The sequence below is a fragment of the Bos taurus genome, chromosome 25, assembly GCF_002263795.3.
Source record: "Bos taurus isolate L1 Dominette 01449 registration number 42190680 breed Hereford chromosome 25, ARS-UCD2.0, whole genome shotgun sequence".
Lineage (NCBI taxonomy): Eukaryota > Metazoa > Chordata > Mammalia > Artiodactyla > Bovidae > Bos > Bos taurus.
The window spans coordinates 17,132,085-17,159,799 of NC_037352.1; the positions used below are offsets into that span (position 1 = coordinate 17,132,085).

At 37.1% G+C, this 27,715-nt stretch overlaps 2 protein-coding genes across 15 annotated transcripts in view; both read left to right on the forward strand.

Annotated features, from left to right (window-relative positions):
* The first annotated feature begins 554 nt into the window (after positions 1-554).
* CCP110 (centriolar coiled-coil protein 110) lies at positions 555-23,336 on the forward strand. Of its 10 annotated transcripts, none has more exons than XM_059881552.1 (18): positions 555-774; positions 2,439-2,584; positions 3,659-3,814; positions 4,435-4,590; positions 5,042-5,170; positions 7,576-9,205; positions 11,355-11,482; positions 11,974-12,151; positions 12,704-12,843; positions 13,248-13,364; positions 13,705-13,806; positions 13,989-14,105; positions 16,089-16,145; positions 16,903-16,976; positions 17,524-17,586; positions 18,229-18,288; positions 18,793-18,878; positions 21,165-23,336. In XM_059881552.1, the coding sequence occupies exons 4-18, from the start codon at positions 4,450-4,452 to the stop codon at positions 21,215-21,217; spliced, it is 3,075 nt and encodes a 1,024-aa protein (XP_059737535.1). In that variant the 5' UTR covers positions 555-774; positions 2,439-2,584; positions 3,659-3,814; positions 4,435-4,449; the 3' UTR covers positions 21,218-23,336. The 10 variants fall into 10 exon arrangements, with proteins under 10 accessions (XP_059737535.1, XP_010817643.1, XP_010817646.1 ...); XM_024985115.2 differs by having other exon boundaries at positions 558-774; positions 11,352-11,482; XM_024985117.2 differs by having other exon boundaries at positions 558-774; positions 3,767-3,814; positions 11,352-11,482.
* A 3,635-nt stretch (positions 23,337-26,971) lies between these two features.
* VPS35L (VPS35 endosomal protein sorting factor like) overlaps positions 26,972-27,715 on the forward strand; it is a 138,056-nt gene continuing 137,312 nt past the window's right edge. For 3 of the 5 annotated variants that reach the window (XR_003032540.2, XM_059881382.1, XM_005224755.5), the window contains exon 1: positions 26,972-27,015. Coding sequence is in view for 2 of the 5 variants with exons in the window: in XM_005224755.5 (XP_005224812.1) it covers positions 26,999-27,015 (17 nt within the window). In the remaining 3 variants the exon portion in view is untranslated. Of the gene's footprint in view, positions 27,049-27,715 lie in introns of all 5 variants that reach the window. The other 2 variants (XM_005224756.5, NM_001046368.2) reach the window with 2 other exon arrangements.

Sequence of the window (27,715 nt, forward strand, 5' to 3'; positions counted from 1 at the left end):
TAATAGTCCTCATTTTTGTCCCAAATAAAACTTAACCTACAACTCTCATGGTTTTTTTTTAAGTTGACAGAAAACTGGCAATATGTTTGGACAGAGAACTTTGGCAAAACATTCTGAGCTTTTCCTGCCATTCTGAACCTGCTGCCTTCCTTTCTTGGAGGTATTTTCCCTGTGATTTGCAAGAGTAGGGAAGTGTTGAAGCTTAAAATTGTGGCATCTAGGATTCAATCATTTTTTTATTTTAGAGAGAAAAAAATTTTAGTGCCTACTGTATGTATTCCAAGGATTGTACAGAAAGAAGTTATCTCTTTACAAATAAGTGAAAAATAGCAGCTTCAAGGAACATTTCTCGAGGCTTCAGTTCCTAAGGAAATAAAATTTGAAAGCTGTCAGTGAGGACTACGCTTCCCGGCGTGCACCGCGCCTCCCATAGGAAAAACGCCTTCTATCGCTGGGCGGGGACGCGTACCCAGGGGCGCACAGCAGCTCGGGGATTGTAGTTTTCTGAAGGCCCAACCGGTCCAATGGACCCGGAAGCAGCCACCGGAAGTTCCGGCCCTAAGTCCGGAGGTGGGGGTGCGGCTGCGGCGGCGGCGGTGGCGGCGGCGGTTGCCAGGAGCCCGCGTTGCCGCCAGAGTACCGTAATATGGCGGGGAGGAGGAGGAGAAGGCGGCGGCGAACGGAGCTGTTTTCAGTCAGTACCAATTGAGCAGTTTGCTTCCTACCAAGGCCAGGAGCTAGGGGAGGAAATCTGCCGGGGCCGTGGGAGAACAGGTGTGTGCCTGAGAGTGGGCTTGACTCAGCGGGTCTCGGCTGCGAGGCCGCAGGGCGGGCTGAATTGGCGCGCTGAGGAGCTGAAAGGAACCCGAGCGCAGGGGCTTCCGGACCTCGAGCCCCCGGAAAGACTCAGGCTGTGTGGAGGCGGGTGCCCCGGGGGCCGGCGGCTTCGGTCGCGGAGGTGATGTTCAGATGCTGGCACCGCCTGGTGGGTCCTCGGGATGGAGCTTTATCAGAGGAGCTGGGGAAGGTGGGCTTGGGGCGCTGGGGAGACGGCAGAGGGTCCCCAGTAAATAAAATCGGACCAGAACTGGGGAACCATCTCCTGTTGATAGAACTGGTTGGGCCATTTTTTTTTTTTTCCCTGGCAAGGGGAGCGTCCCAGGGTGTGCACTGGCCATTTCTGAATGCCAGTTATCACCAGCTAAAGGGCCTAGGCGCATTCTTCACCCTACGTTTGTGACTCTCTGGGGGCATAAGCAGAAGGATAAAAAAGCAAATTATCTTTATTGGCCCTCATGCTACTAGGTGGTTTCCACCCTTTGCTTCTACCTGGTTATAACCCCAGTTCCCTGCTCCTAGTTTAAGCAAATGGCAGGCGCCTAGAGTTTGACTTAATGGGGAGGGGTATAAACGCAGCAAAATGAGGAAGCTGAGGTCCCCCTTTCCACGTTTTTTAAAAAAATTTAGTTTTTAATTGAAGGATAATTGCTTTACAGAATTTTGTTGTTTTCTGTCAAACCTCAACATGAATCAGCCATAGGTATACATATGTCCCCTCCCTCTTCAACCCCCACGTTTTTAAGTTCAATTTGAATCTTATCAGAAACCAACTGCCCTCTAGGAATTCATAAACTAGTGGAAAAAAAATAGTCTTCATCATTCTCTTCCTAATGAAAGTTGCTCCCATTCGTTGCTTTCTGCATGTCCTACTAATGAATCCACACAGAATCTCGTCAAAGCGATACTATGATTATACCTATTTTACAGGAAACTGAGGCATAGAGATGGTAAGTGAATTGCCAAGAACATACAGCTCGTGTGTGCCTGAAAAAGAAAGCTTCCCCGTTTTTTTGCCCCTTTGAAAAGACTGATGGGTAAACAAGTAGCTAGGATGTGTAAACAGGACATGTTCTGTGTTCTTTTAACATTCCCTTCAGTGACATTTCTGATGGAGCACTGATGAGCAGGTAGCAGAGTTGTAAGTCTATGGGGTTTGCAAAGAGGCTCATTTGGAGAAGGATCCGAGTTTAAATGGAGAAGACAGGTCATGTCTGAACTTGATGCAGCCAACAAATTATTAATTAAAGTGGACCAGTAATGCCTAGTGATAAAGTATGGGGCAGTAGGTTTGTGGTTGCAGTGGCCTTGTAATCAATGCTCCCTTAAAATAAAACCCTGTTGACAGAGGTAATTGTGGCATGAGAAACGGAGTTCCCTGTTGCTTAATAGTATAGGATTCCGGCTCTCAATTTTTGAATGGTTGCTTTGCAGTTTAGAGGTACCATTTTCTCTGGGAATAGGGTCATCTATGAAACTCCCATTCTCTAAATTCCATTCTTCCTTGCTAGCTTCTTTGCAGTATAGTCCACTGTCTTCTTTTTTCTGATTTACTTTATTGTTTGAGCTAACTATTCTGTTTATTCAATATTTTTATGAAGTGCCTCCTGTGTACAGACTTTGTCCTATGTAATGGGGATTCAGTGGTGAGCAAGACTGAGAAGGTACCTGTGCTTATGGAGATTACATTTTGGTGGAGGAAGACAGACAAAACCCAAGGAAATAAACAAGATAATTTCAGATAGGGGTAAGTGCTATGAAAGTTGGGAAACAGCAGGATAGTGTGATAGTGAATGACGCAGGGTTCATGCTGTAGGGTCACTTGGTTATTTTCATCATCATGGTATTAGACTTGTATTTGGATGTTTAATGCATTATTATAGGCCATGTCATGCGGTAATAAAAATATATTGCTGTATGACTGCAGTGTGTATGGCAAACATATACTGTTTAAGGGATGTGAATTTAACTTTCTGTAGCAATGGGGCATATTTATATGATGTTGAAAGAAATATAAAGCTATTACCATAAAGATATTTTATTTCCTTAAATTTCCCAGACCTTCCATGCTTTGCTTGTATATCCATTGGAAGTATATTACATTCATTGTATGAATAATCTATTTTTGTTTCTTGTAATGCTGGATGCGTGGGTTGTGTTAAAAATTCTTTTGAAGTCTTTTAGTAGAGAGGGGATCATTTAACTTGCTCATATCTTAGCTTCTGCCTATTCTAATTTTTAATATATAATATGGGTTGAAGCCTAGACTAAATGAGGCCTGCTTTGGTTATCATGCAGTAAGCTGTTTTGTATTTTATTTTCTTGTTTTATGAATTTAAGTTTGCAAGATAATCTCATTTATACGCTAGAGAACCATTTCTTTGAAATTAAGCTCAATTTGCATAAATGAATATAGAAATAATTAGAATTGATGGGATGATAGGAAGAAGTTTTGCTGTTAATAAGACTACCAGTTTGTCAAAACTAGCAATAGATCTTATTTTCTCATAATGTAATCATAATTTCATATATGATTTTCCTTCATTTCCATTTGTGCTATTGTTTGTTCCGGATACGTTATAGTACTAAATTTTTAAGTGCCTTGAGGCTTAGGGCAGTATCATATTGTATCTTATTTCATCTTTGCATATCCCACGTCATGAATTGAATTTCACTTCCCTCTCTTTTTTTTGTTGTTAATTGTTTAAAAATGAACACTTAAAGGAATATTATCGTATTAGTTTTTCAGTTTTCACAATTCATATCTTTGTTGGTTATGAGTCCAGTGATAGCTCTCTTTCCCTTTCCCTTGCTTATTTAGGAAACAATGCCAGACATAATACTGTGAAAACAGGCAATCAAATATTTAACACATGCTGGATGAATGAATTGTTAGCTAATCCTTCCTGGTTACCTTATATTTTCATAGCCACCATCACAGTTTTCCAGAAATTGTGAAATCACTGGACTGATTGTTGTAAGTAGTTTGGTGATGGTTCCATTTTTCAACTATAAAGTAGAATTAATATGAGGGCCAATAGATTCTGTTTTTCACTTCTGATTTGGCCAGTTATCATGGAGTCAAATTATATTCTTAAAGATATGCAAGTGATAGACTGGACTTTGTGGTAGAAGAATTTTTGAAAGTAAATATCTTTCTTATTTATCTAGCCCCCACCCCCCTTTTTTGTTTTGCTAAGGATTCCTACCTTTGTATTATATAGTTTTTCCTGTGATGTATAGATAAGTCCTGCTGAAGAAAAGATAATATTGTTTTAAAGTCTAAAGTTAGTTAGGTTGCATAGCGTTTCTTTTCAGAAGGTTTCATTGCTGAATTTTTTGTGCCTTTCTAAATTAATCACATTTAAAGATTGACTATATACAAATCTTCAGAAATATTTAGTACATGAAGCCAGGCTTAATTGGGCAGGGTCTTGAGGTCTTTTTTGTGCCCAAGAATTAGCTCCTGATCAGGAAAACAATTCTGGGAAGCCCAGTTCTAGAAATTGTGAATTCTAGAAATATTTCAGTGCCCTACAGATTTGCCAAATAAACTAAGATCAGCACATTAAAAATGGCTTTTTTCCCCTGCTGTAGTGTGATTGTGGGAAGATGGAGGAGTATGAGAAGTTTTGTGAGAAAAGTCTCTCCAGAATCCAAGAAGCATCATTATCCACAGAGAGCTTTCTACCTGTCCAGTCTGAAAGCATCTCACTTATTCGCTTCCATGGAGTGGCTGTGCTTTCTCCACTGGTAAATGTTCTTTGATTTTAAATAATTTTTTTTTTTTAATCGTGAATCAGTAGGGTTGTTTACAGAAAAATAAAGGCTTATAAATATCTAAAAGATGCCTAACCCTTTTCAAAAGGAGAGACATGTTCACAGAAAAATAAATGAAAGGCTTATAAATACCTAAAAGATGCTTAACCCTTTTCAAAAGGAGAGGCATAGCTTTTTTTTTTTTTTTGAGTTCTGATATATGGCATCCATTTAGAACTCACACCAATACAGAACATTTTCATCACCACAGAAAGATCTCACATCTTTCATCCCAGTTATCAACCCCAACCATGGTTCAGATTTCTTTCACTGTAGATAGTTTTACCTGTTGCACACATCTTTAATCATTCTGGTTCAGAACTTCCTGAATTTATGATATTTTTACATTTAAGAGAAGTAATTACATATTTATGATGTTTTTCAGCTTAATATTGAGAAAAGAAAGGAAATGCAACAAGAAAAGCAGAAAGCACTTGATGTTGAAGCAAGAAGGCAGGTTAATAGGAAGAAAGCTTTACTGTCTCGTGTCCAAGAGATTCTTGAAAATGTTCAGGTGTGTAATATAAGCTCTTTTAAATTATAATTAAGAAATCATGAGGTAAGCATTGATGATATTTTTCAGAAATATATTTGCTTTAGTGGTTAATTACCAATATGCAGTTGTGTTTGAGAAGCTTCGTAATTTGCAATATTCCATTTCAGTTACTCTAAAGAAAATTCATTTGCTTGTTAGTGATGCTCAGTACTTGAATCAGAGGGTATTTAGACAGTGGACCCACACACTGAGTATAGTTGCTTATTGTCTGTGTCTTATGACTCTAAAAACATTGAATTCTCAGTGACAAAATGATAGAATTGGCCATTGTAGTTTACCTCTGAACTAATCAGTCTATTGACTCAGTGATCTTATTCTCATTCTCTGCTAAAGTAAATAACAGCTTCCAATATTTTTGGTGAAAATTCTGATCTTAGATATACAAATGCAATTTAAATTACATAACAGAATTTTCTTGATGCATTTTAGATATAAATTGAAACTATTTAAACCACACATCTTTACCTTTTGCAGTTACTTTAGATTTGTATAAACAATTGGTTTTAAGTTCTGGATCGTTTCATACTAAGAAGAAAAACTGAGTAATTTAAATAATTTCTGCCATATGTAGCACTGTTTTTCTGGTTACATCTTTTAATTCTTTTATAATCTTAGAGGTTTGTGGTTCATGTAATTCATGCTAGATGATATTTCCCACTAACTCTACCTTCCTTTCGCTGTGGGTAGTTGATCTTAATTTGTAAAGTATAATTACTCCTCATATTGAATTTAAAAACTATAATGAGTAGCACAACAAGGGTGGGTTTTTGATTTATTACATATTTCCTATTTTTGGAACAAAACTAGCATATTATTCTTGGTCCATTGAGGGAACAATTCAAATATATTACTAATGGGATTATCGTTGAGTTTAAAAACTTTCTCTGCATGTACAATATAGAGTAATGAATTAATTATGCAGTTAGAGAAATTTTATCTTACACAAGAAGCTTTCTAAGGTCTGTTTTACCTGTAAAATCTGTGATTTTGTGGTAGATTGTTTTTGTTGTTGTTATTTAAATTGTATAATCAAAGGCTTATATTAGTGATGTATAAAAAGGATGGGTGCTGAATATCACAGATGTGTAATGTTTAGCTATTTTGAGGAAATAATTTTACTTAAACCTGTGAACACGTGTCCTGAGTATGTATTCCTTTTATTTTATTTCAGTTGTGAAGTTGTAAGTATATCTCATTGTATTGTTTATTGCAGAGTACCTGGAAACAATTGCATGTCTTGGGATTTGTAAGCTAAAATAGGAGTGCCATGTTGTCTGAGAAAAAAAAAAACACAAAACAGCTTAAAAATCTTTTAAAATTCAGGATTCTGGAGTCTGTATTCATAAGATAATATGGTGATGATTTTTGCCAGTTTCATGTATGCTTGTATAATCTTTAGAATTATGCTCCGGGAGTTGGTGATGGACAGGGAAGCCTAGTGTGCTGCAGTCCATGGGGTTGCAAAGAGTTGGACCCAACTGAGCCAAATGAACTGAATCTTTAGAAAACATCCTAGTTGACTTTTTACTTAAAAATAATAGATCCAAAATGTAATTTTATTTTTTTTTTCTGTTGAATCTTGTGTATACAATTGTTCTCTTTAAGTTTTTTTTTTTATTAAGTTTTTAACTTTGCTTGTTCAAAAACTCATTCGCAGGCAGTTGTTTTAAGTAGTCATCAGTTAATCAAATTGGAATTTGCTTTAATGTATTGAGTTTTAAGTTTTTATTTTTCAAGTATTAAACTGCATAGCTGAGCTATCATTTACCACAAATTTGTCTCAACATACAGAGGGTTTTAGTTAAAATTGGGAGCAAGCATATGGGAGGCAAGAGTCTTGGTACTGGATTAATGTTGCTTAATCAATATCCTGGGCAAGTTAGTCTTTCTTAAAGAGGAATCATTTAAGTAAGGAATTTAATTACTTGCTATTTATCTTACACATTGTTATCCTTAGATGATAGTTCTCATAGGAGAAGCAGTTGGTGATGTTAATAACATATAACCAGAAGAAAGTTATGGAAAATACTTCTATTCCAAGATTAAATTGCACACTGGTATATGAATATATATGTGTGTGTGTATAGATGTGTACATACGTTCATAATTTTATTAGATTATTTAGATGTTACTTTTTCTTATAATCTTTTAATAAATAGTCCAGCATGACCAGTAGATGCTTTTTATAGTAATTTGTGCTCCATATGATACAGAATACCATGGAAAATGTCATCTGAGCTTTTGTTTGTGTTTTTAAATATTAGAATTCTGAATCTTCAGTTTCAGTTTTGCTTTAGAAAACAATGAAATCAAAGGCTTTTTGTGTAGTGATGAAATGTTAATTTTTATATTTCCTTTTTCAGGTTAGAAAAGCACCTGATGCCAGTGATTTTCATCAGTGGGAGACTGAAACAGTTTACTCTAATTCAGAAGTCAGAAACTTGAATGTTCCTGCTACACTTCCAAATATCTTGCCAAGCCCTACTGAACACTCTACTTTAGCAGAGTTTGAAAAGATAACTGGAATTTTGCCATTGAATAATGAGGATCGATTTAAATCTAATAGAATAGACTTAGCTAGGGACTCGGAAGAATTGAGTTATCTGAAGCAATGTGATAGTTCAAATATTAGCCAGGCAGAAAATGAAGCTTCTTTAAAGACTTCCTCAACAGCAGCACAGGAGACACTTACTTCTGATGTTCTCTTTCCAACAAATGAAGAACAAGATCCATCACTTTTGGAGGAAGTTACTCCGGATCCCTACATAATGAGTCTTCAGAACCTGATGAAAAAGTCAAAGGAATATATAGAAAGGGAGCAGTCTAGACGCAGTCTGAGAAGTAGTGTAAAGAGGAGTGTTAATGAGAGTCATTCAGACAAAGAAAATGATGCTGTTAAAGTGACTGACAATGGAAAGGAGAAGTCCCCGTTGATAGGCAAACACTGTGGTTCAGTTATTCCTGACAAACCAAGCCTTAATAAATCAAATGTTCTTCTCCAAGGTGCTTTCACTCAAGCAAGCAGCATGAATACATCTGTTTTAGGTAACTTTTCTAAAGTGGACATATCTATACGAACTGGCCATACCACTGTTTTAGAGACTGATTCTAATTTCCAAGGCATTCCCACTTTTGTTACTGAAAATAATGTTATCAAAAGTCTTACTGGTTCATATGCCAAAATACCTAGCCCAGAGCCAAGCCTAAGTCCTAAAATGCATCGAAGGCGTTCTAGGCCATCATCAGCATGTCATATACTTATAAATAACCCAATAAATGCTTCAGAATTAAGTCCTAAAGGGAAAGAACAGGCAGTAGAGTTAGTTGTTCAAGAAACTGATGAAAAAACAAATGTACCTGAAACTGTGCCAAAGTTACCAGTTTGTTCAAGTAAGGTTTATGTCAGCAAAAATACAGAAGCCATACAGGAAATGGTTTTAGGTAAATCAAATCAGGTATGTCAACCTTCAGGTAATCAATTAGAAAATAAAGTTATTCATGGACTTGCTATCATGGAAGGTCAGTTAATATCTGATGCGAGAGGACCGCACAGAGTGGACAGTACATGTACTGCAGGGGAAAGATTGCATGAGCCATATGCCACCAGAGAGTGTGTTCTGAGTCAAAACTTTGGTAGTGTGAGTGGAGTCAAGTCAACCAATGTGTTAGAGAAAAACTCCTGCAACTTACAGATGGAACTGAATAAGTCTTACGATGTAAAAAACCCATCTCCTTTACTGATGCAGAACCAGAATACCAGACAGCAGATGGATACCCCTACAGTGTCCTGTGGAAAAGAACAATTTTTGGATAACAGTTTTGGGAAAGTTAAACGGAGACTTGATTTAGATATTGATAATTTGCAAAAAGAAAACTACCCTTATGTTGTAACAACTGGAATAGCTGAACAGGAGAGGCAACATTTGCCAGAAAAAAGATATTCTAAAGGATCTGTCTACATCAAGAATAAGATGTTAGAAAGTAGTTCCAAAGGTAAGAAGGCTTTGAAGTGTTTAATATCTGCCAAACAGATGGCATCTTTAATACTTTTAATTGACAATATGCAGAATAATAATAATTGTCTTCACCTGTTCAGGTTACTTTCATTTATCAGAGAGCATAATTAGCTACAGTGTATTACCACTTGATAGGCTTTCTTAAAGGATTTTCTTATTTAAATTATAAATCTTTCATAGTCCATTTAGTATTAATAGAGAATATTGTTAATGACTGAAGGAAAAAGTTCTTGCATGAAGCATCATTCATAGTTTTAATCCATTGTATTGCTGTTATGTCTTCCTTTATTTTCACCAATATTCCTTCCAGTATTTTCACCAGTTTGCCCTTTGATTTGTAATGAGATGCTTATGCAGTTGGCCCTTTGAAAAGTGAAAGTGTAGTTGCTCAGTCGTCTCTGATCTTCGTGACCCCATATGGACTGTATCCCACCAGGCTCCTCTGATCATGGAATTCTCTAGGCAAGAATACTGGAGTGGATTGCCATTTCCTTCTCCAGGGGATCTTCCTGACCTGGTGATTGAACTTGGGTCTCCCGTCTTGCAGGCAGATTGTTTACTGTCTGAGCCACAAGTTGGCCCTTCAGTAAACACTTTAACATCAAATTATTAGAGAAAATAGCACTGATAAGGTTCGGTATATTTAGTAGTGAAAATTATTTCAAAATTTCTGTTGCATCTAGTGTTATATTAACAGCAACTTGTTAAAACAAGTCTTATTACACCTTACTTTGTTGTTATGATTCATAATTCTTCATTACTGATAGTAAAGACTTATAAATCAAGTAAATTAACTTTTTAGACACAGACATTTTAACTAATGTGATATATAGCCTCCTGAAAAAAAACTATATTCTGTAAAATTGCACACTAAAAATAACAAAGTTTATCAGAAAAATAGAGTTGGATTGGGGCAGATCCTTTAATGCATGTGCAGCTTTATCAGAACTCTAATAAAGAAAACAGTTGATACTTGAGAAGCTGGCTTGGCTTCTCTAAATAGATGACACAACAGGCTAAGGCTGTCTTGGTGAATACCAAAAGTACAGGGACTAACTAAGTGGCAATTTTGGCATAAGAGGAAGGCCATGTGTGGGAGATCAGGCTGGTCATGGAGGCAGCTGGGTTGTTGTGGTGGTGGGCATGGTAGGCAGCACAGTGTGCTGAGAGCTGCCCATAGCTTGGCTGTCTACCTTGGGACACCTCCCAAAGAGGGAGCCCCTGGACAGGCGCTCATTTATAAGTTTTTAAGGTAGAGCTGAACAGACTCCTGCTATTGGCTGAGTGGTTAAGTGGAGAGCCTTTTTCCTTTCTTGCTGAGAGTTAACTATTCTACTGCTTTTCCAGCTCCCCCTGTCAACCTATAAAAAATTGCCCATGTACAAATGCCAATTGTTACAGCTGAATAAAATGGATTTAGGAACAAATTATTGGAATACTACAGGAGTAAGACAAATATAATTATTTTCAATGAAAATCATTGTGTATTTGAAAAGAAGGATTCTTTGAATTTAGGGGAATTACAGTGGATCCCTGAATATCTGTACTACGTCTGTGTAATACTTGGTATTTCAACATTTCAGAGTATCTCACCACTTTCTGTTCAGTAAGTTGCATAGTCATACTGATTTAATATATTTTTTAGTAATTATATGGAATTTTAGTATTTAATCTTTTTTGGAACTTTATACTGAGTAGCTTTACACTATCAAAGCATTTATTTAAAAGAAAAAGCACAGGCTAAGCTATAATACTAGAGACCCTGGAAAAGGACAAGAGTGAAGAGAATAAATGGAGGTGAGGTGCACACGAGAACCACATCTTGAAGTTCATTGGAGTAAGGAGAGTCTGGATGGAACATACAGTCTTGTCTCCATCAGTTCAGATCATGAAGGGATCTGTTGAATAATTGGGTGAGGGTGATAAGATACAGACCTTTAGTAACCTGAAATGAAAGGAGAACAAAAGAGAATGTGGTTCAGAATGGTGATCTGGCTGTATCTTGATTGTACTATATTGGATCCAGGAATATTCTCTGGTTAGAAGCGTAATTTAAATTGATGGTATAAATCATCAGATATTACTAAATTTTCTAAATTTGAGGGGACATGTTTTTTTTCCAGAAGGCGAGGAGATACTAAAAAGCAAGATACTAGCTTTTGAAGAAATGCGGAAGAGACTAGAAGAACAGCATGCCCAGCAGTTATCACTACTCATAGCTGAGCAGGAAAGGGAACAGGAAAGACTGCAAAAGGTGAGGAATTAAAATGTAGAGATATAGGGCTGGTGAGTGGAATTTTGGTCATGTAGAGGATATTTGTAATTGTTACTTATGTGTATCTTACTCTAAGGGGGTCATTGATTTTGTTACATGGATGGTATTTTTATTGCCAAAGTATGAGTTACAATATTTAGATGCTTATCTAAAAGTAAATGCATAGTTTATCAAAAGGATACTTAATTGAATCCTTGATTCAAAATTTTTAATATTTTAAAAGGTATTTTATAAGTAGATGCTGAAATATGCCTTCTGTAAGGGTGTATTAGAAGAGGAAGGACACTTGTTTTAAGATTATTACATTTTAGAATCAGTTAAACAAATTGTCAATTTTATTTGAGGGAGGAAAACCTAAAGTAGTAATTTGCTGATAATCATACATACTTTTAGCTAAGCCTAAAATGATACTCTTTGGAGGTGTAATTAAACAAAAGAGCCTACCACATTGTAATAAACTTAATCTGCAGGACATAGAAGAACAGGAGAAAATGTTAAAAGAGAAGACAATAATTACAGCAGAAGCCTCTGAATTGGACATTAGCAATGCTGTGGACTTTGGATGGAGAAAGATAAGTGACTCTGGTTTACTAGACACAGTGCTGTCTCAAGTGGACTCACTCCATACTTCGAATTCAAATAGTTCTGGTAAATATTAAAAAATCATTTAACATTTAAGAAAATTATCTTATACTAAGATATTTTGTTTGGCACACTTTAAAATTGTACCTCCTTTCTATTAGTCATCGCATGTCCAACCCGCTGCTATTTGCCAGCTGCTTACTAATTGATGAAAAATGAAATGATAGCAGCAAAGACCAGTGAGCAGGTGTTCATGAAGAAAAGCCGCCTTAGCAAGGAAAATATCAGGAAATTTGACTCAGAGCCCAGTCTTTGTTCACTCATGCAGCAGGTGATATTCTTCAAGGGAAAACTCAGTTTGCTATCTCCTGGGTGATGTTGAATTACATCTCATTTCCCAGCCCCAATAAGAGCTTATCTTCAATTATCCTGAAATGGCTCTTTGTGTTGAAAAGACCCATCTGGTGTATAAGCTTGAAGTCCATAAATATTTTAAGTCTTCATGTGGATCAGTTTCAGAGGAGTTGTTATTCTTAATGAGTGTCATGTTTATTTGGATGTTCTGTGTATTCTAATTGTTTTGACATCAAATACAATACTATGTGTATGTTTCTCAAGGTTTCACAAGTTCTGCCCTACAACATAGCTTTGCTTCTGCAAATGAAGTACCATTCTACCTCTGGGGATCATCAAGTAGTGGCTTGACCAAACTCTCAGTAACAAGGCCTTTTGGAAGGGCCAAAACTAAGTGGTCTCAGGTGGGCAAACTTGATATATGCATGCATGTCTGTCTGTCTTTTTAATTTTATTTTGTTTTTGGCTGTACCATATGGCATGTGGGATCTGGCATGCAGGATCTTGTTTCCCTGACCAGGGATTGAACCCAGGCCCCCTGCAGTGGAGGCACAGAATATTAACCACTGGACTGCCAGGGAAGTCCCTAATCTACCTTTTTTAAAGAGCTACATTATCTTAGGTTCTACAAGTGAACCATAAATATTTTGTGATACATCAGAAGCTTAGCTTTTATTAGATATTAAACAACACAGCAAACACACATAGAAGAATTTCATATGTACAAACTATTCATTGTAATAGATAAGAAAACAGTCTTGAGTATAATGTTCAGGTTATTAAATTGTTGTGTCTATACTATTTCTAGGTTTTCAGTCCAGAAGTACAAGCAAAATTGAACAAAGTAACTGCAGTGGCAAAAGGATTCCTTACTCGTAGGCTTATGCAGACAGATAAGCTGAAACAACTTCGACAAACTGTGAAAGTAAGAGGATTGTGTACATTGTATTGCATTTCCATCTCAGTTTCTATCAGTGTTCTGACACGGTTGACAATTGAGTTCAGTACTTAGGCAGATCAAATACTTTCAGTCCCTTTTAAGGCTTAAATTTTAGAAATTGATTAATCTCATTCAGATAATTTTTAAAAATAGGTGAATGAAGTAGGTTGTGCATTTTTTGTCTCACTTTAAAGAGAGTGCTGTTTGACTTCTGATGTAATAGTTTTATTTGCATACTTATATTTGTTTTGACTGAAAAAAAGAACACGAACTCCAGTGATCATGAAATCTTCCTAGAAAAATGAAGGAGCATTTCTTTTTTCAGGATACTATGGAATTTATAAGAAGTTTTCAGTCAGAAGCACCTTTAAAGAGAGGAGTTGTTTCAGCACAAGATGCTTCTCTTCAGGAAAGAGTGTTAGCTCAGGTAATGCATGTGTCCTCAAGGCTCTTAGGAGATGGAAATGTTTTATTTCTCTCCCTTGATTGAACCACTGAAAGTAGGTTTCAGTTAAAACTTGAACCTTTTTCTTTAAGAGTACATAATATTACTGACGTCTAACCTCATCTTTTTTAAATTGGTATAATATTTTCTTCTTTTGAACTTAGTTGCGAGCTGCCCTGTATGGCATTCATGACATATTCTTTGTAATGGATGCAGCTGAAAGAATGTCTATTCTACATCATGATCGAGAAGTTCGCAAAGAGAAAATGCTCAGGCAAATGGTATGTTTCATGGGTTTTAAATTAGTGAATGATGAAAAACACATTGCTTTCCTTTACACTCAGAAGATACTTCTCATAGCAAATATGTGGGTTTTCCTCCCACACCAGATCTCTGACACCAGCTGGGTGTCCTATGATTCAGTTCAGTTCTGATACCATCTACCTGGTGTCAGTGTCAGATGCTACAAGATAGGGAGACATTCATATAAGACTGCGCCCCTCTTGAGATGCCAATCTCAGGTTCCATGTTGTATTTCTGACCAATTGGCTATAAATTGGGGTTCCCATGAACACTTTCTCTACTCTGGTTTGAAGATTTTTCTAGAATGGCTTACAGAACACAGGGAAACCTTTGCTTACATTTAATGGTTTATTATATAATAAAGGATACAGTAACAGAGATGAAGAGCCAGAAGGAGAAATGCACAGGGTGCGGGGTGGAAGGGTCTTGAGAGCAGGAGCTTCCATCCTGTGGAGGCTGTGCGCCACCTTCTCAGCATAGGGACGTGTATTTTGGGTTTTTATGGAGGGTTCATCATGAAGGCATGATTGATTATTGACTCAATTTCTAGCCTCAGTCCTGCCCCAGATGATAGGGGGTGAGACTGAAAGTTCTAAGGCTGTAATCATGTTGGTGTTTCTGGTGACTAGCCCTTATCCAGAGACCCTCAGGTTTGTCTTATTAGAACAGAAGGTGCTTTGGGAAATTCCCTGGCAACCCAGTGGTTAGGGCTTGGTGCTTTTACTGTCAGATCCCAGGTTTGAAAAAAAGAAAAAAAAGAGGATGCTTCTGTCACCCAGGAAATTCCAAAAGATATAGGAGCTCTGTGTCAAGAACCAAAGTCCAAGATTGAGCATTAGGAAAAAAGATGATCCTGTCACTCAGGATATTTGATTACAAGAGTTTTAGGAGCTTTGTGTCAGGAACTGGGTTCAAAGACCAAATATTAATAGGAACTAGGGGTATATTTATTTATCTGTCTATAATTACTTCACAATGAGGTTCTTCTGGGTTTGGAGTAATTGATACTAAATATCATTCTTTATTGATTTTAGCACCCTTCCTACAATTCTTAAAACAGAGTTGTCAGGATTACCAAAAATAGTTAAATCTGTAGACAAATTGAAAAGAAACTGGTAAAAGGATTATATACTGTTTTGTGATTAGGTTTTTGAATTAAGCATGGCATGCTGCTTGGATGACTCATTAAAAAACTATTGACTGTTCTTGATTAAATATCCTTGAAACTATCATGTGCATAGTTCCTCTTTTATAAATGAGAATTAGAAAACAGGCTCCAAATTAATTTGAAATACAGTTGCTCCTTGAACAATGTGGGGGTTTAGGGGTGGCCCACTGGCAAAAATCTGAGTATAACTTTTGACTTCCCAACAACTTAACTACTTAATAGCCTACTGTTGATCAGAAGCCTCACCAATAGCATGAACAATCAACATGTATTTTGTATATTATATGTCTTATATACTGTATCCTTACAGTAAAATAAGCTAAAGAAAATAATAAAGAGAACATATATTTACCATACTGTACTGTATCAATACCATAAATTTATGTTGTTTGTTTACAAGATGAATCCTGTCTTGCAGTACCTACAGCAGTATTGTCTTTTATGATACAAAACACTGAAGATGCTCTATGTATTACTAACATTAGACATAAAAAATGAAAAGATAACATGTAACATGAAGAAGAAATTCATGTTTATTTACAGGTATAATGATTCATGCGTTGATAATGAAGAGACAGCAATATGTTTGATTTCTGGGAGCCTAGTATAAGCACTGTGATTACTTCATAGTAGACTGGCCTGTGCACTAAATAATGTGCTGCTGTGCTGTGCTAAGTCGCTTCAGTTGTGTCCGACTCTTTGCGACCCCATGGACTATAATCTACCAGGCTTCTCTGTCCATGGGAGTCTCCAGGCAAGAATACTAGAGTGGGTTGTCTTTGCTGTCTTCCAGGGGATCTTCTCAACCCAGGGATCAAACCTGAGTCTTTTATGTCTCCTGCAGTGGCAAGTAGGTTCTTTACCACTAGCACCACCTGGGAAGCCCACACTAAAGAATAAATCGTTATAATTATGACCTACAGTGTTACAGCTATGTTCATAATACAGTATTGGGAACTGTTAGCCTTTTTCTTTTTTAACACCATTTACCTGTTATGATATGCTGCAGTTGAAAGAGAAGAGAGCAGGAGGGAGGGATAAAGAGAGAGAGGCTGGCATATTATATGGTAATGTAACTTTGAAAGCAAAGTTATAAAACAGAAAATAAACATTGATTTTATGTGAAATAGTCACACCTTATGCTTATAAGGATAGACCAGTAGATACATATATTTTATGCATTAATGACATACTTAATTTTTTTGGGCATTTCTAGGTTATACAGTTCATCTTTGAGTTTTTAAAAATTATCACAAATCTCAAAAAAATTTCCAGTACATTTGTTGAAAAAATTCTGGATATATGTCACCTGGGCAGTTTAAACCTGTGTTGTTCAAGGGTCAGCTGTATATCAGAGTGTTGGAAATCTGTGGTTTGAATCAGTGATCTTAGTGGGGTTGGCAAAAGAGAAACAAGCCAAATTTATATTATTGGGAAAAATAATTTTAATTAATTTTGAAAAATCAGATTGTTTCAATTGTAAAGACTAGGTTAAAGTTCAAAATGTTAATAAGAGAAATCTTTCCATACAATTTGAGATCATCCTATACTATAATACAGTGGTATTACTGATACCACTAGAGCTTCATGTTACTTTTGTCTTAAAGGATAAAATGAAAAGTCCACGAGTGGCTCTTTCAGCTGCAACACAGAAGTCTCTTGATAGGAAGAAGTACATGAAGTAAGTTTTTCATGCCTTGTCACATTCTAATTTCATTATTATCAGGCCAATTGATTTTAAGCATCTGTTGGTTTGTATTTTCAAATTAGAAATAAAGAACAATTGACTCTTCTTCAACTAGGGTGATAGAAGTTCCCTTGTATAGAGAGTTTTATTAAAATCAGGTGGGAAAATCTGGTTTTATCTGTAGATAAATGTATTAATAAAGTATGTCAACGTCAGCTTGTATAATTGATAGCTAGTCAAATAATCTTAAAAATACTTAATCCTTATGTTCAATGTTAATTTTATCTTTTAAATACATTCTTTTTCAAATATTCTAAAGACTTCATAGTGGGAAAAACTTAATGCAAAGAATATTCTGAAACTATCCTATTAAAACTCTTCTTTCTTAAAATTTGTCTTTAATATGCTTATTATAGGTCTTCCAGTAGTATACTGACTTTGAAATGATTTGTTTCTGTCATCCTGTATCACATTTGTAATCATGTATTTTCTCCCTTTCTAAAAACATTATTTGTATGTCCTTATTTTTATATTGTGTTAGGGCTGCAGAAATGGGAATGCCAAGTAAGAAATTTCTGGTTAAGCAAAATCCTTCTGAAACAAGGTGAGAAAAATCACAGTCTCACTGAGAGACTATTTTTTAACTATTAAGGAGAAGAAAATTTTATAAATCCCAAGCTTTTTATTAGCTTTGTTCTCCTTTACATCAGTAAATCTCTCCCTGTTGAGTTGGAGGCTGAGAGGATCAGAATCCACAGTAATACCTGATCATGTGCAATGTCATGTGTCAGACCAGATGTTCCTGGAGCTTTCTGTAGGACATAGAAATTTGAGCCCCATATGTCTTTGAGTTCAGTTTGCAGTCTCAGGGATCTTGGATATTTACTTTAAAACCTTAGAAGGTTAAACTTAATTGTGACCTGTTTTGTGCTCTTTGTGTTTTATTTCTCAGATGTTTGAAAGGAAAAATTGGCTTTTGTAAAGTACACAAATAAATTATCTAAAAGCACAGGGTTAATACTTATGTTAGATATCTCCTGATAAAAAAACCAAGGTTTGGCCTCTTGGTGAGCATTTAGGCACCATATTAATATGCTTTAATCACTTCGTTTTCCTTTGTGGTAAAGTATAGGCCAGATCATTGCATAGTTGACTTCTTCCTCACTGTTTCTTTCATCTATTGAAAGATAATAGGAGAAAAACTGAATTTATCCTGTTGATTAATTTTTATTTACTTTGTCAACAGAGTCCTTCAGCCAAATCAAGGACAGAATGCACCTGTTCATAGGCTACTGAGTAGACAAGGGTAAGAATTCAACACACATGGGTATTTAAAAATATTCAAATCGAGATTAGATCTGAGAGGGAAAAATAACGTAGTGCTTTTTATGTAAAAGATAATTATTTTAAAATATGGTCTTTTTATAGCATTAGGAAGAGCTTTTAATGTTTTGTTCAAAGATAACCCTTTGGTATACTGTTGTGTATTATATTTTAATTATCATCTTTTGTTGGTGTGTTTTTACTTTTCATTTCATACCATTTTGCTCATTAAATATTGTAAACATCCATATAGTACGTTCAGCATCACCAAAGTGATTCTCCAACAAAGCATAAGCTATAGTTTAGTGGTTATTGTCTCCTGCTGAAGCAAAAGTATAGTTTTCTTACTGTGCGCATGCATGAGACTTAAATTCTCTTCAAGCTTATTTGTGCTTTGAACAGTTGATGCAGTATGGTTGCTTTTTTTGAATGTTGAACATTTAGAACTTAATGCAAGTGACTTATTAATTTTTTTATATTCAATTAGAACCCCTAAGACATCAGTGAAGGGGGTTGTGCAAAATAGACAGAAGTCTTCACAGAGCAGAGTGCCTAGCAGAGCGCCTGTTTCAGGTGTGTAACCAATTCCTGAAACCTGTTCGATAGAAAGACGTGCACAAGCTGCCCCGTAACGCAGGCCATACCAGGGGGATGCGGTGTCTTTCCTTGCCACCATGATTTTGGCATATTCACAGTCGTTCCTACTGGTGAGCATTTGTATTAGTATCTTATGGCAGCAGGAGGTCTGAGTAAAATGGTGGTTCAGTGTAAATTCCATGAAGATACTATGTATTTTTTAATTTGAAAAATTTGTAGAATTATACACACTTAATTCAGAAGAGTTTTTATAAATGAGTAAAATATAATGATCTATCCAAATCTGTGCATGTCTATTCAGTTTTGGGGCAGTGCATCCCCCAGGAATATTTGTATCTGCACATAAGGGGAAGAATTTTTCCCTCTGACTACAGGGTCACATGTGAATATGCCAAGTGCGAGGGGGTAAGGGCTTAATCTTTTGCTCAATAAGAAGCTTGAGCTAAATGTCTTTATATTCATTACTTGAGAATTATTTAAGGATTAAACAAAAAAATGTGTTTTGAAATCCTATTTATGGTGGCAGAAAGACAAATTCGTTGTTGAGCTAATGCAAAACCTTTAAGCTAATGTTTTAATATTTTTAGCTACCTTTGTTAAGACACTATGATAAGCTCACCAAAAATTATGTGATCCATTAAAAATACTTTCAAACTGTTTTGCTTTAACTAGACTGCTTTCTAAACTTTTAAAAGAAATCTAATCACCAGGCAAGGAAAATTAAATCTTTAACAGTTCTAATCTTCCTCTTAATATATTTTAGAGCTTTTATTGCTAAGTGATTTCCTCCAAATTAGGAGGGAACAAGCAACAAATTTTTTCATGTTATTCACATAAGTTCAAAGAAGGAACAAGATATTGATCACAACTTTGAATTGATTGCTCACCTTTTGCATGTATAATAGTTTAATTCATAATGTTGAATATGTAGATAATTTAAAAGGTCATCTTTTGGAATTCACTGCGAGTGACAGTCAATGGAGCTGTTTTAAAGGGATTAGAGAGTTGAAAATCCTGCTTATTCCAGAGGTTGATCAGTTTGTTTGAAAGATAACCATTTGGACCAAACACCAGATCTGTTGCTTGTGAAGTTTTGTGAAATTTTAAGACATTTTCAGTTTTTTATCATGTTAGCATTAAATAATTTGATAAATCTAGCTAGTTGGCAAGTTATTGAAGAATAAGTTTTGTTTTGCTTAGTATTATCTATTCCCACAGTGACTACTTTCCATATTCTTTTCTCATGCATTTCATCTCCACTATTTGTCACTTGTGAACCTATAAGAAAAATAGCAACTACTGTTTTCTTTTCAGTAATACGCAACAGTATAAGGGATGAAAAGAAAGTCATTGCAGTTAATGTGTACAATGAAGTTCAGTACTTAGAACTATTGTGGTTTAAGTGCATTGCAACATAATTATTAATAAAAATATACTTAACCCTTAATTATACATGTTCATTCAAACATGTATAATTAATATGTATCTAACAAGTACAAAAATTCTTTCCTATTTTTTCCTAAAGATTTATTTATACAAGAGTGCATATTTAGACAATTGAAAAAGACTAAAGAATTTTATCCTTTTAAAATTTCTGTTATGACTGACTAAAATTCTGTGAATCTCAACACAGGGATCCGTAGTTGCTTTTGAAAAGACTATTCTGTCTTCCTTAAATTTTTAATGGCCTGGATTATGTTTCAAAGAAATTTGAAATTATGCATTGATTTTACCTACATTACATGTTCTAATAAAAGAACATACCTTTTATTAAGCATTTTACAGAAAGTTCAGTTTTGTTAGACTATCAATCTCTCAGCTTGAAGTAGAGTTCTGAGGTGTTTGAACTGCAGTTTGCTGCAAAGCAGTTAAAGTTGTTTATAGTTTTTACAAACTAAATTGCAATCTCTGATCTCACATATTTTAAGACATATTGTTTTATGTCTTGTGCTTTAGAGTTTACAGTGAAATTCAAAAACTGATTAGCGTAGGAGACAGTAATGCAAAATGGTTAAATAAAATAATGAATCAGATGGAATTGGGTTCTCAGAGTTTCTACTTCTTATTCTGTTGTTTATACAAGTGACTGGTACCCTTAAAATAGTATAACAATTTTGACCTCATGATTATTTTACATAAGGATTAAATATGTTAATGTATTTTGCTTAGTTCAGTGTCTGGTACATAGTGAGCAGTCATTAAATGGTGTCATTATAGAAAAACCGACACTGAGAAATAATATTAGTTTTGCTCTGTTTCCAGGAGTATATGCAGGAAAAATCCAAAGAAAGCGGCCAAATGTTGCGACAATTTAAGAAGACAACATTCATTAGGATAAAAACGGGGGGAAAGGTTAGGATTCATATTATTTTTCCTGCTCATGATTTTTTATTTAACTCTGGCCTCTGTTTACACAGGCAAAGTGATGTCAAAGGGCTGAGAAATCATCTGGATATTTTGGTCTCTTTCTAACCACCTCCCCCCACCCCCCCACCCCCCCCACCTCAAATTTTCCTCTTAGTATCAGTTTTTTGTTGTTGTTCAGGCACAAAGTTGCGTCTGGCTCCTTGAGACCCTATGGAATATACCCCCCAGGCTTCCCTGTCCTTCACTGTCTCCTGGAGTTTGCTCAAATTCATGTCCATTGAGTCAGTGATGCCATCCAACCATCTTACCCTTTGTCTCCTCCTCCTGCCCTCAGTCTTTTCCCACATCAGGGTCTTTTCCAATGAGTCTGCTCTTCAGTTTTGGGTGAAGACAAATTAGTGCTTAGTAACTGACTCATTTTTGTCCTTAACCTGTAGAAGTTTATTTTATTACTCAGGTGTCTGTTGAGAACCTTTTTGTAAACTCAAAGGACATTTGGGTTTATTTCTATAAAATATTGAAAAGGTGTGATAAATTCTAAATAAGTTCTGAAATACAAAGTTCATTCATCTTAGCACACTATTTGATAAATTAGATACTGTTCTGTTTAAGAGGAAATTATTGCAGAAGAATGTTTTTCTTTTGTTTTATTACTGCAAAAACTGATTAATCTCTCATATTCTTGGATTTATGATGTAGTCTCATAGGATAACACACTTGCCTGCCTATTGTGGTCTACCTAAAATGTACCACAGAAGTAGCTGGGTGTCATCATTTTGGTCACAAGTGTACATTCTTCTCAAAAACTAGTTGTCTTACAGAAATGTTAGGCTTAATGTATGTTACCCCAGTAATATCAGAAACATTTCTACTAAACTATGAAATCTGTTGAGGGTAACAAATTTGGGGAAGATAGCACAATCTTGAATGTAGTAGTGCTTAGGAATGAATGCATTATTAAATCTATTTCTGTAAAATAGAATAACATGTTGCATGCAGTTACATTTTCTATTTAGTCTGTTTATTTCTTCATACTCTGCTTTTTTTTTTAGCATGCTTGATTTAGGAGAGGAATAAAGGGCTATCTAATATGATAAATTCAGGTTTTCAAATGGGATGATAATACTCTAGTTGAAAGGCTGCATTACATGAGACACTTATATTTAAGGTTTTTCATCACTAACATATTCATTTAAAATATAAACCAAAAAAGGTTACCAAGGGAACATGACTTTATAAAAAGAATATCGTTGTTAATTTATCAAGCTATTTCCAAAAGGGCTTTGTGCTTCTCACGTAAAATTGGGAACATTTATGTGTGCATTTAATCTTTCTGACTTGAATATTAAAAAGATACTGGTATTTTGAAAATGCAGACTGTATGTATTCTTAGTATTCTCTTAAGGATTTTGAGATAAGGATGGTTTTCTTCGATTTTCCACTCCTTTTAAAATTTAACTTTTCCATCCAACTGTAGACAGAAAATTGTAATCTACTCTGGGTGTAAACTTGATTTTCTTTATTGAAATGTATCATTTATTTAAGGAGTGAATCAGAAAATTAGAAATAGAACACAGTCAAAAACGTCTGAATTACCAATTTATATTTTTGGGCAAAGTATATCAAAATGATCTTAATATGATAAATTGTGCTTTATCATTCTGAAAACTCAGGATACAGATTACTTATTATCATTGTGGGTCTTTCCAGTATGAAAGATAGATGCTAAATGTTTTGTGTACAGTAATGCAGATTGGCTATAACAAATAGTGTGTTTCAGAGAAAGTTAAAACTAGTTTTGGATTGAGGATGCAGAACTTGAGTTTTTTTTTTAAGGGTAAAGCTTGCATGTTTTACGAATTTTTTAATGTTCACAGCTTTTTCTCATAAAAGTGCCAGACATTGTTTTGTGCTTTTAATGTGCTTTTTATTTATATATATTATTTTTATTATTTTTACTTTGAGTGGAATGTCCATTAATGTAAATTATATTTATTTTTATACTTTAATTTTCACTAGTTTTGCTTCTAGGCAAAAGGAAAAATAAATTTTTCATTGTAAAAGAAATTTGGTGTGATTTTTTTTTTTTTTTTATTACCAAAGAAAGGACTTTTGAAAAGTATGTGACCAAGACATTAATACTTTAATACGATGATTTTTTACAAGACCCATGAAAAATATGTCGCACTGTTTAATATGTAACCTGTAACAGTGCTTAGCCCAGCATCTGATTTTACATGAATTGGACTTCTCAGAGGGCAGAAGTTTACTGGAGCTGGAAATGTCTTCAGCTGGAGCTGAGCCAGTGGGAAAGAACGCTAAGGTTGAAGCTCACATCAAGCTGCTAATTTTGCAGTGTTAAGACTCCAGCTCCTGATGCTGCCTGACTGTCTAATGTGAGGATAATCCAATGGTCCTTGTTTTTACCTCTTATTGAGGAGATACTGTGATAACCTGCATGGCAGTGTGAGAAGAGCCCCTCCCTTTTCCTATGGCTACCCTTTATTGTTTATTTCATATATTGGGAATAATGAGATGGCTGGGAACTCTTTATTATTCATATTGAGCTGAAAACAAGGATCAATTTTGGAGATGAAGATCTTTTTTTTGTTAGGTGTCACTGTCCCATGAACAACCACACACAACTCCCCTTCTTTCCCTGAAATGAAGAGTAGTAGTTATAAAAAAAAAAAAAGTGAAGTTGGAAAGGTATTCCTAACAGACCATAGTGAGCATACATATAGGTTTAAAAATAATTTTGAAAAACAAAGGAGACTTTCAGTCATGGAATACAGCAAATCAGATTGGGATATGGTACAGTGGTGTCACATTGGTTAGGTTTTAAAAACAGGTCTGAGAACAAATGGTTAGGTTTTAAAAACAGCTCTGAGAACAAACACATTTAACCAAAGTTATACTTAACAGTAAAATAATACCTTTTCATTTGTTTAATCTGTTTTTCGTCAGTTTCTTGAGGTGGTACATAGTGTAGCCACCAGAACTATGGTTTTGCCTCTCACCTACAGTGGGAAAAACCTCTCATTCACATTTTACATAACAGCCTGTTTCAGGATTACTTCCATTATTTGTGTAACACACTTGATAAAACAGGGTTAAGATTCAGTGATTGAATATGCTAAGGAGCAAATGATGTTGGTCTGCTCTACTGCCTCCTGAGTTATATGCTGCCCCTCTCAGCCCCCCACCCCACAACTTACAGTCCTTTCTGTATCGAGAGACCAGCAGCAGGGCTATGTGGGGACTTGTTAGAAATGTAGAAGCCAAGGCACTGCTCCAGACCTGAATTAGAACCTGCATTTAACAAGATGCCCAGGTGAATCTGTGCAATTCAAATGGGAGAAGCTCTGCTTTATGATACACTGCATAGTCTGCTGCCATGAAAAGTAAAGCTCTGAAGACAGGAAGGTCACAGAAGGTACAATAAGATTTTTTAGCCTCCAAGTGAGTGATGTACTGCTTAACTGAGTGCTGATCGTTTATTTGCTGGGCATTTTATAATCGTTTCCCTTCACCTCGGTCAGAATTATCATAATTTCAAATATGAAGAAACTAGGACTCGGCGTGGTAAACAACATATTCCGTTAGAGTGTTAGGGGTATGTTCTATTGTGTTTTCCTGAGGAGGTTTTTGAGAATGTAGTTTTCTGACCTCTTTATGTCAGAAAAGGACAAAAACTTGAAAAGGGAAAGTGAGGATCTGTTGCTGCCTTGTGATTAACCAACTGTTAACCAACAGTCTCCCCCATTAGATCTCTGTTAGATTAAACTAGTAGTCAGGTTTGGAGTCAGGTCAAATCCCAGTTGGGGCACTTAGTAACCATACTAGGTCATTCAATCAGTTCAGTTACTCAGTCATGTCTGACTCTTTGGGACCCCGTGGACTGCAGCACTCCAGGATTCCCTGTCCATCACCAACTCCCAGAGCTTGCTCAAACTCATGTTCATCGAGTCGGTGATGCCATCCAAACATCTCATCTGTCATCCCCTTCTCCTCCTGCCTTCAATCTTTCCCAGCATCAGGGTCTTTTCCAGTGACTCAGTTCTTCCCATCAGGTGGCCAAAGGATTGGAGCTTCAGCATCAGTCCTTCCAATGAATATTCAGGGTTGATTTCCTTTAGGTTTGACTGGTTTGATCTTGCTGTCCAAAGGACCGACTCTCAAGAGTCTTCTCCAACACCACAGTTCAAAAGCATCAATTCTGTGCTCAGCTTTATGGTCCAAATCTCACATCCATACATGACTACTGGAAAAACCATAGCTTTGCATATATGGACATTTGCCAGCAAAGTAATGTCTGTAATATGCTGTCTAGGTTTGTCATAGCTTTTCTTCAAAGGAGCGTCTTCTAATTTCATGGTTCAGTCACCATCTGCAGTGATTTTGGAGCCCAAGAAAATAGTCTCTCACTGTTTCCATTTTTTCCCCATATATTTGCTGAGAAGTGATGGGACCAGGTGATAATGGTGTTTATTTCAGAGGTTTCAGTTCAGTTGCTCAGTCATGTCCAACTCTTTGTGACCCCATGAATCGCAGCATGCCAGGCCTCCCTGTCCATCACCAACTCCCGGAGTTCACCCAAACTCATGGCAGCCCTTAGAGACGCACGTTATTATTCCTGGGAGGGAGCAGAATATCGGAAGTGCCTAACTTTTTTGGTGCACGGAGCGGGGCGTGGTTGGCTGGCAGAGGGGGCGTGGCTTAGCCAGCCAAATAGAATTAGCTTCAAAAGCCAGCCTAGGGGCATCTTCCCATCCTCTGCTGGGGTTACCATCTTCCCTCAGTTGTTGGTCAGTCGCTCAGTCATGTCTGACTCTTGGCGACCCCACTGACTGCAGCATGCCAGGCTCCCCTGTCCTCCACAAACTTATGTCCATTGAATCCCTGATGCCATCCAACCATCTAGTCCTCTCTTTTGTCCCTTTCCCAGTTCAGTTCAGTCGCTCAGTCGTGTCCGACTCTTTGCGACCCCATGAATCGCAGTACGCCAGGCCTCCCTGTCCATCACCAACTCCCGGAGTTCACTCAGACTCACGTCCATCGAGTCAGTGATGCCATCCAGCCATCTCATCCTCTGTCGTCCCCTTCTCCTCCTGCCCCCAATCCCTCCCAGCATCAGAGTCTTTTCCAATGAGTCAACTCTTCGCATGAGGTGGCCAAAGTACTGGAATTTCAGCTTTAGCATCATTCCTTCCAAAGAAATCCCAGGGCTGATCTCCTTCAGAATGGACTGGTTGGATCTCCTTGCAGTCCAAGGGACTCTCAAGAGTGTTCTCCAATACCACAGTTCAAAAGCATCAATTCTTCGGCGCTCAGCTTTCTTCACAGTCCAACTCTCACATCCATACATGACCACAGGAAAAACCATAGCCTTGACTAGACGGACCTTTGTTGGCAAAGTAATGTTTCTGCTTTTCAATATGCTATCTAGGTGGGTCACAACTTTTCTTCCAAGGAGTAAGCGTCTTTTAATTTCATGGCTGCAGTCACCATCTGCAGTAGGCGTCTGGATTCTTCACCGCCTCCAGAGGGCGCTGCGGACCAGACGTTCACCTGCCACGAAAGTCCCCACTGACGTCAGCGCAACTTCGGCGGCCCCGGCGCGTCAAGAGTGAGCCCGCCCCTCGCAAACATGGCGGCTGGGAGGGGCGGGGTCTGAGAGGGTGAATTGGGCGGGCGGTTTCAGACCCACCGGTCATGTGACTGGGAAGATGGCCGCCTTTCCCTGGTAAGGAAGAAGCGGCGAGTGGGCTTTAGGGAGGTAATGGCCTTGGTTGTCTTTCGGACTCTTGTTTCTGGGTGTGTGTCTCCGCGAGGGAGTGTATGAACTGTTCTCCGTTGGGTTTGGTGAAGTCTCCCACCCAGTCTCCGGGTGGGGCGGCTATCCGGATTCAGAGGACATTCATAATGCCGGACCGGTGGGGTCCTGGTCCTCTCCTCCTATCGCCCTCCCCGCTCCTTTCTCCATTCGTTTTCTTAAAAAAAAACTCAAGTTCCCCGGCTTCCGCTTTCCCAGAAGTTGCCGTGGGTTCTGGGGGCGCGGATGCAGAGAATGGTGGACTCAGCTCTGGTCTGGACAACTCGGAGGGCCTGGCTGTGTTCTGAATGACTGGCTTCTTGTACAGGAGACTTGCCATTCACCCGATTCTGTGCAGGGCTCTCTCCCTGCACCGGGCGGGTGCAGAACTCGGGGATACAGAACCCTTAGATATACTCCTTGGATTCAAGGAGCTGCTGTTTAGCGGAGCAGATACGCAGAATAGAAGAATGACCAAAGAAGGCTTTGGGATGAGGCACACCTGACGGCTTGGGGAAGGCTTGAGAGAGGAAGAGTCATAGATTTGAGTTTTGCAGGATGAGTAGGAGTTCATCGAGAAGGAGCTGTGGGCGTGTGCGTAGGCTAATGAGTCCGTAGGGGCCGTTCTGGC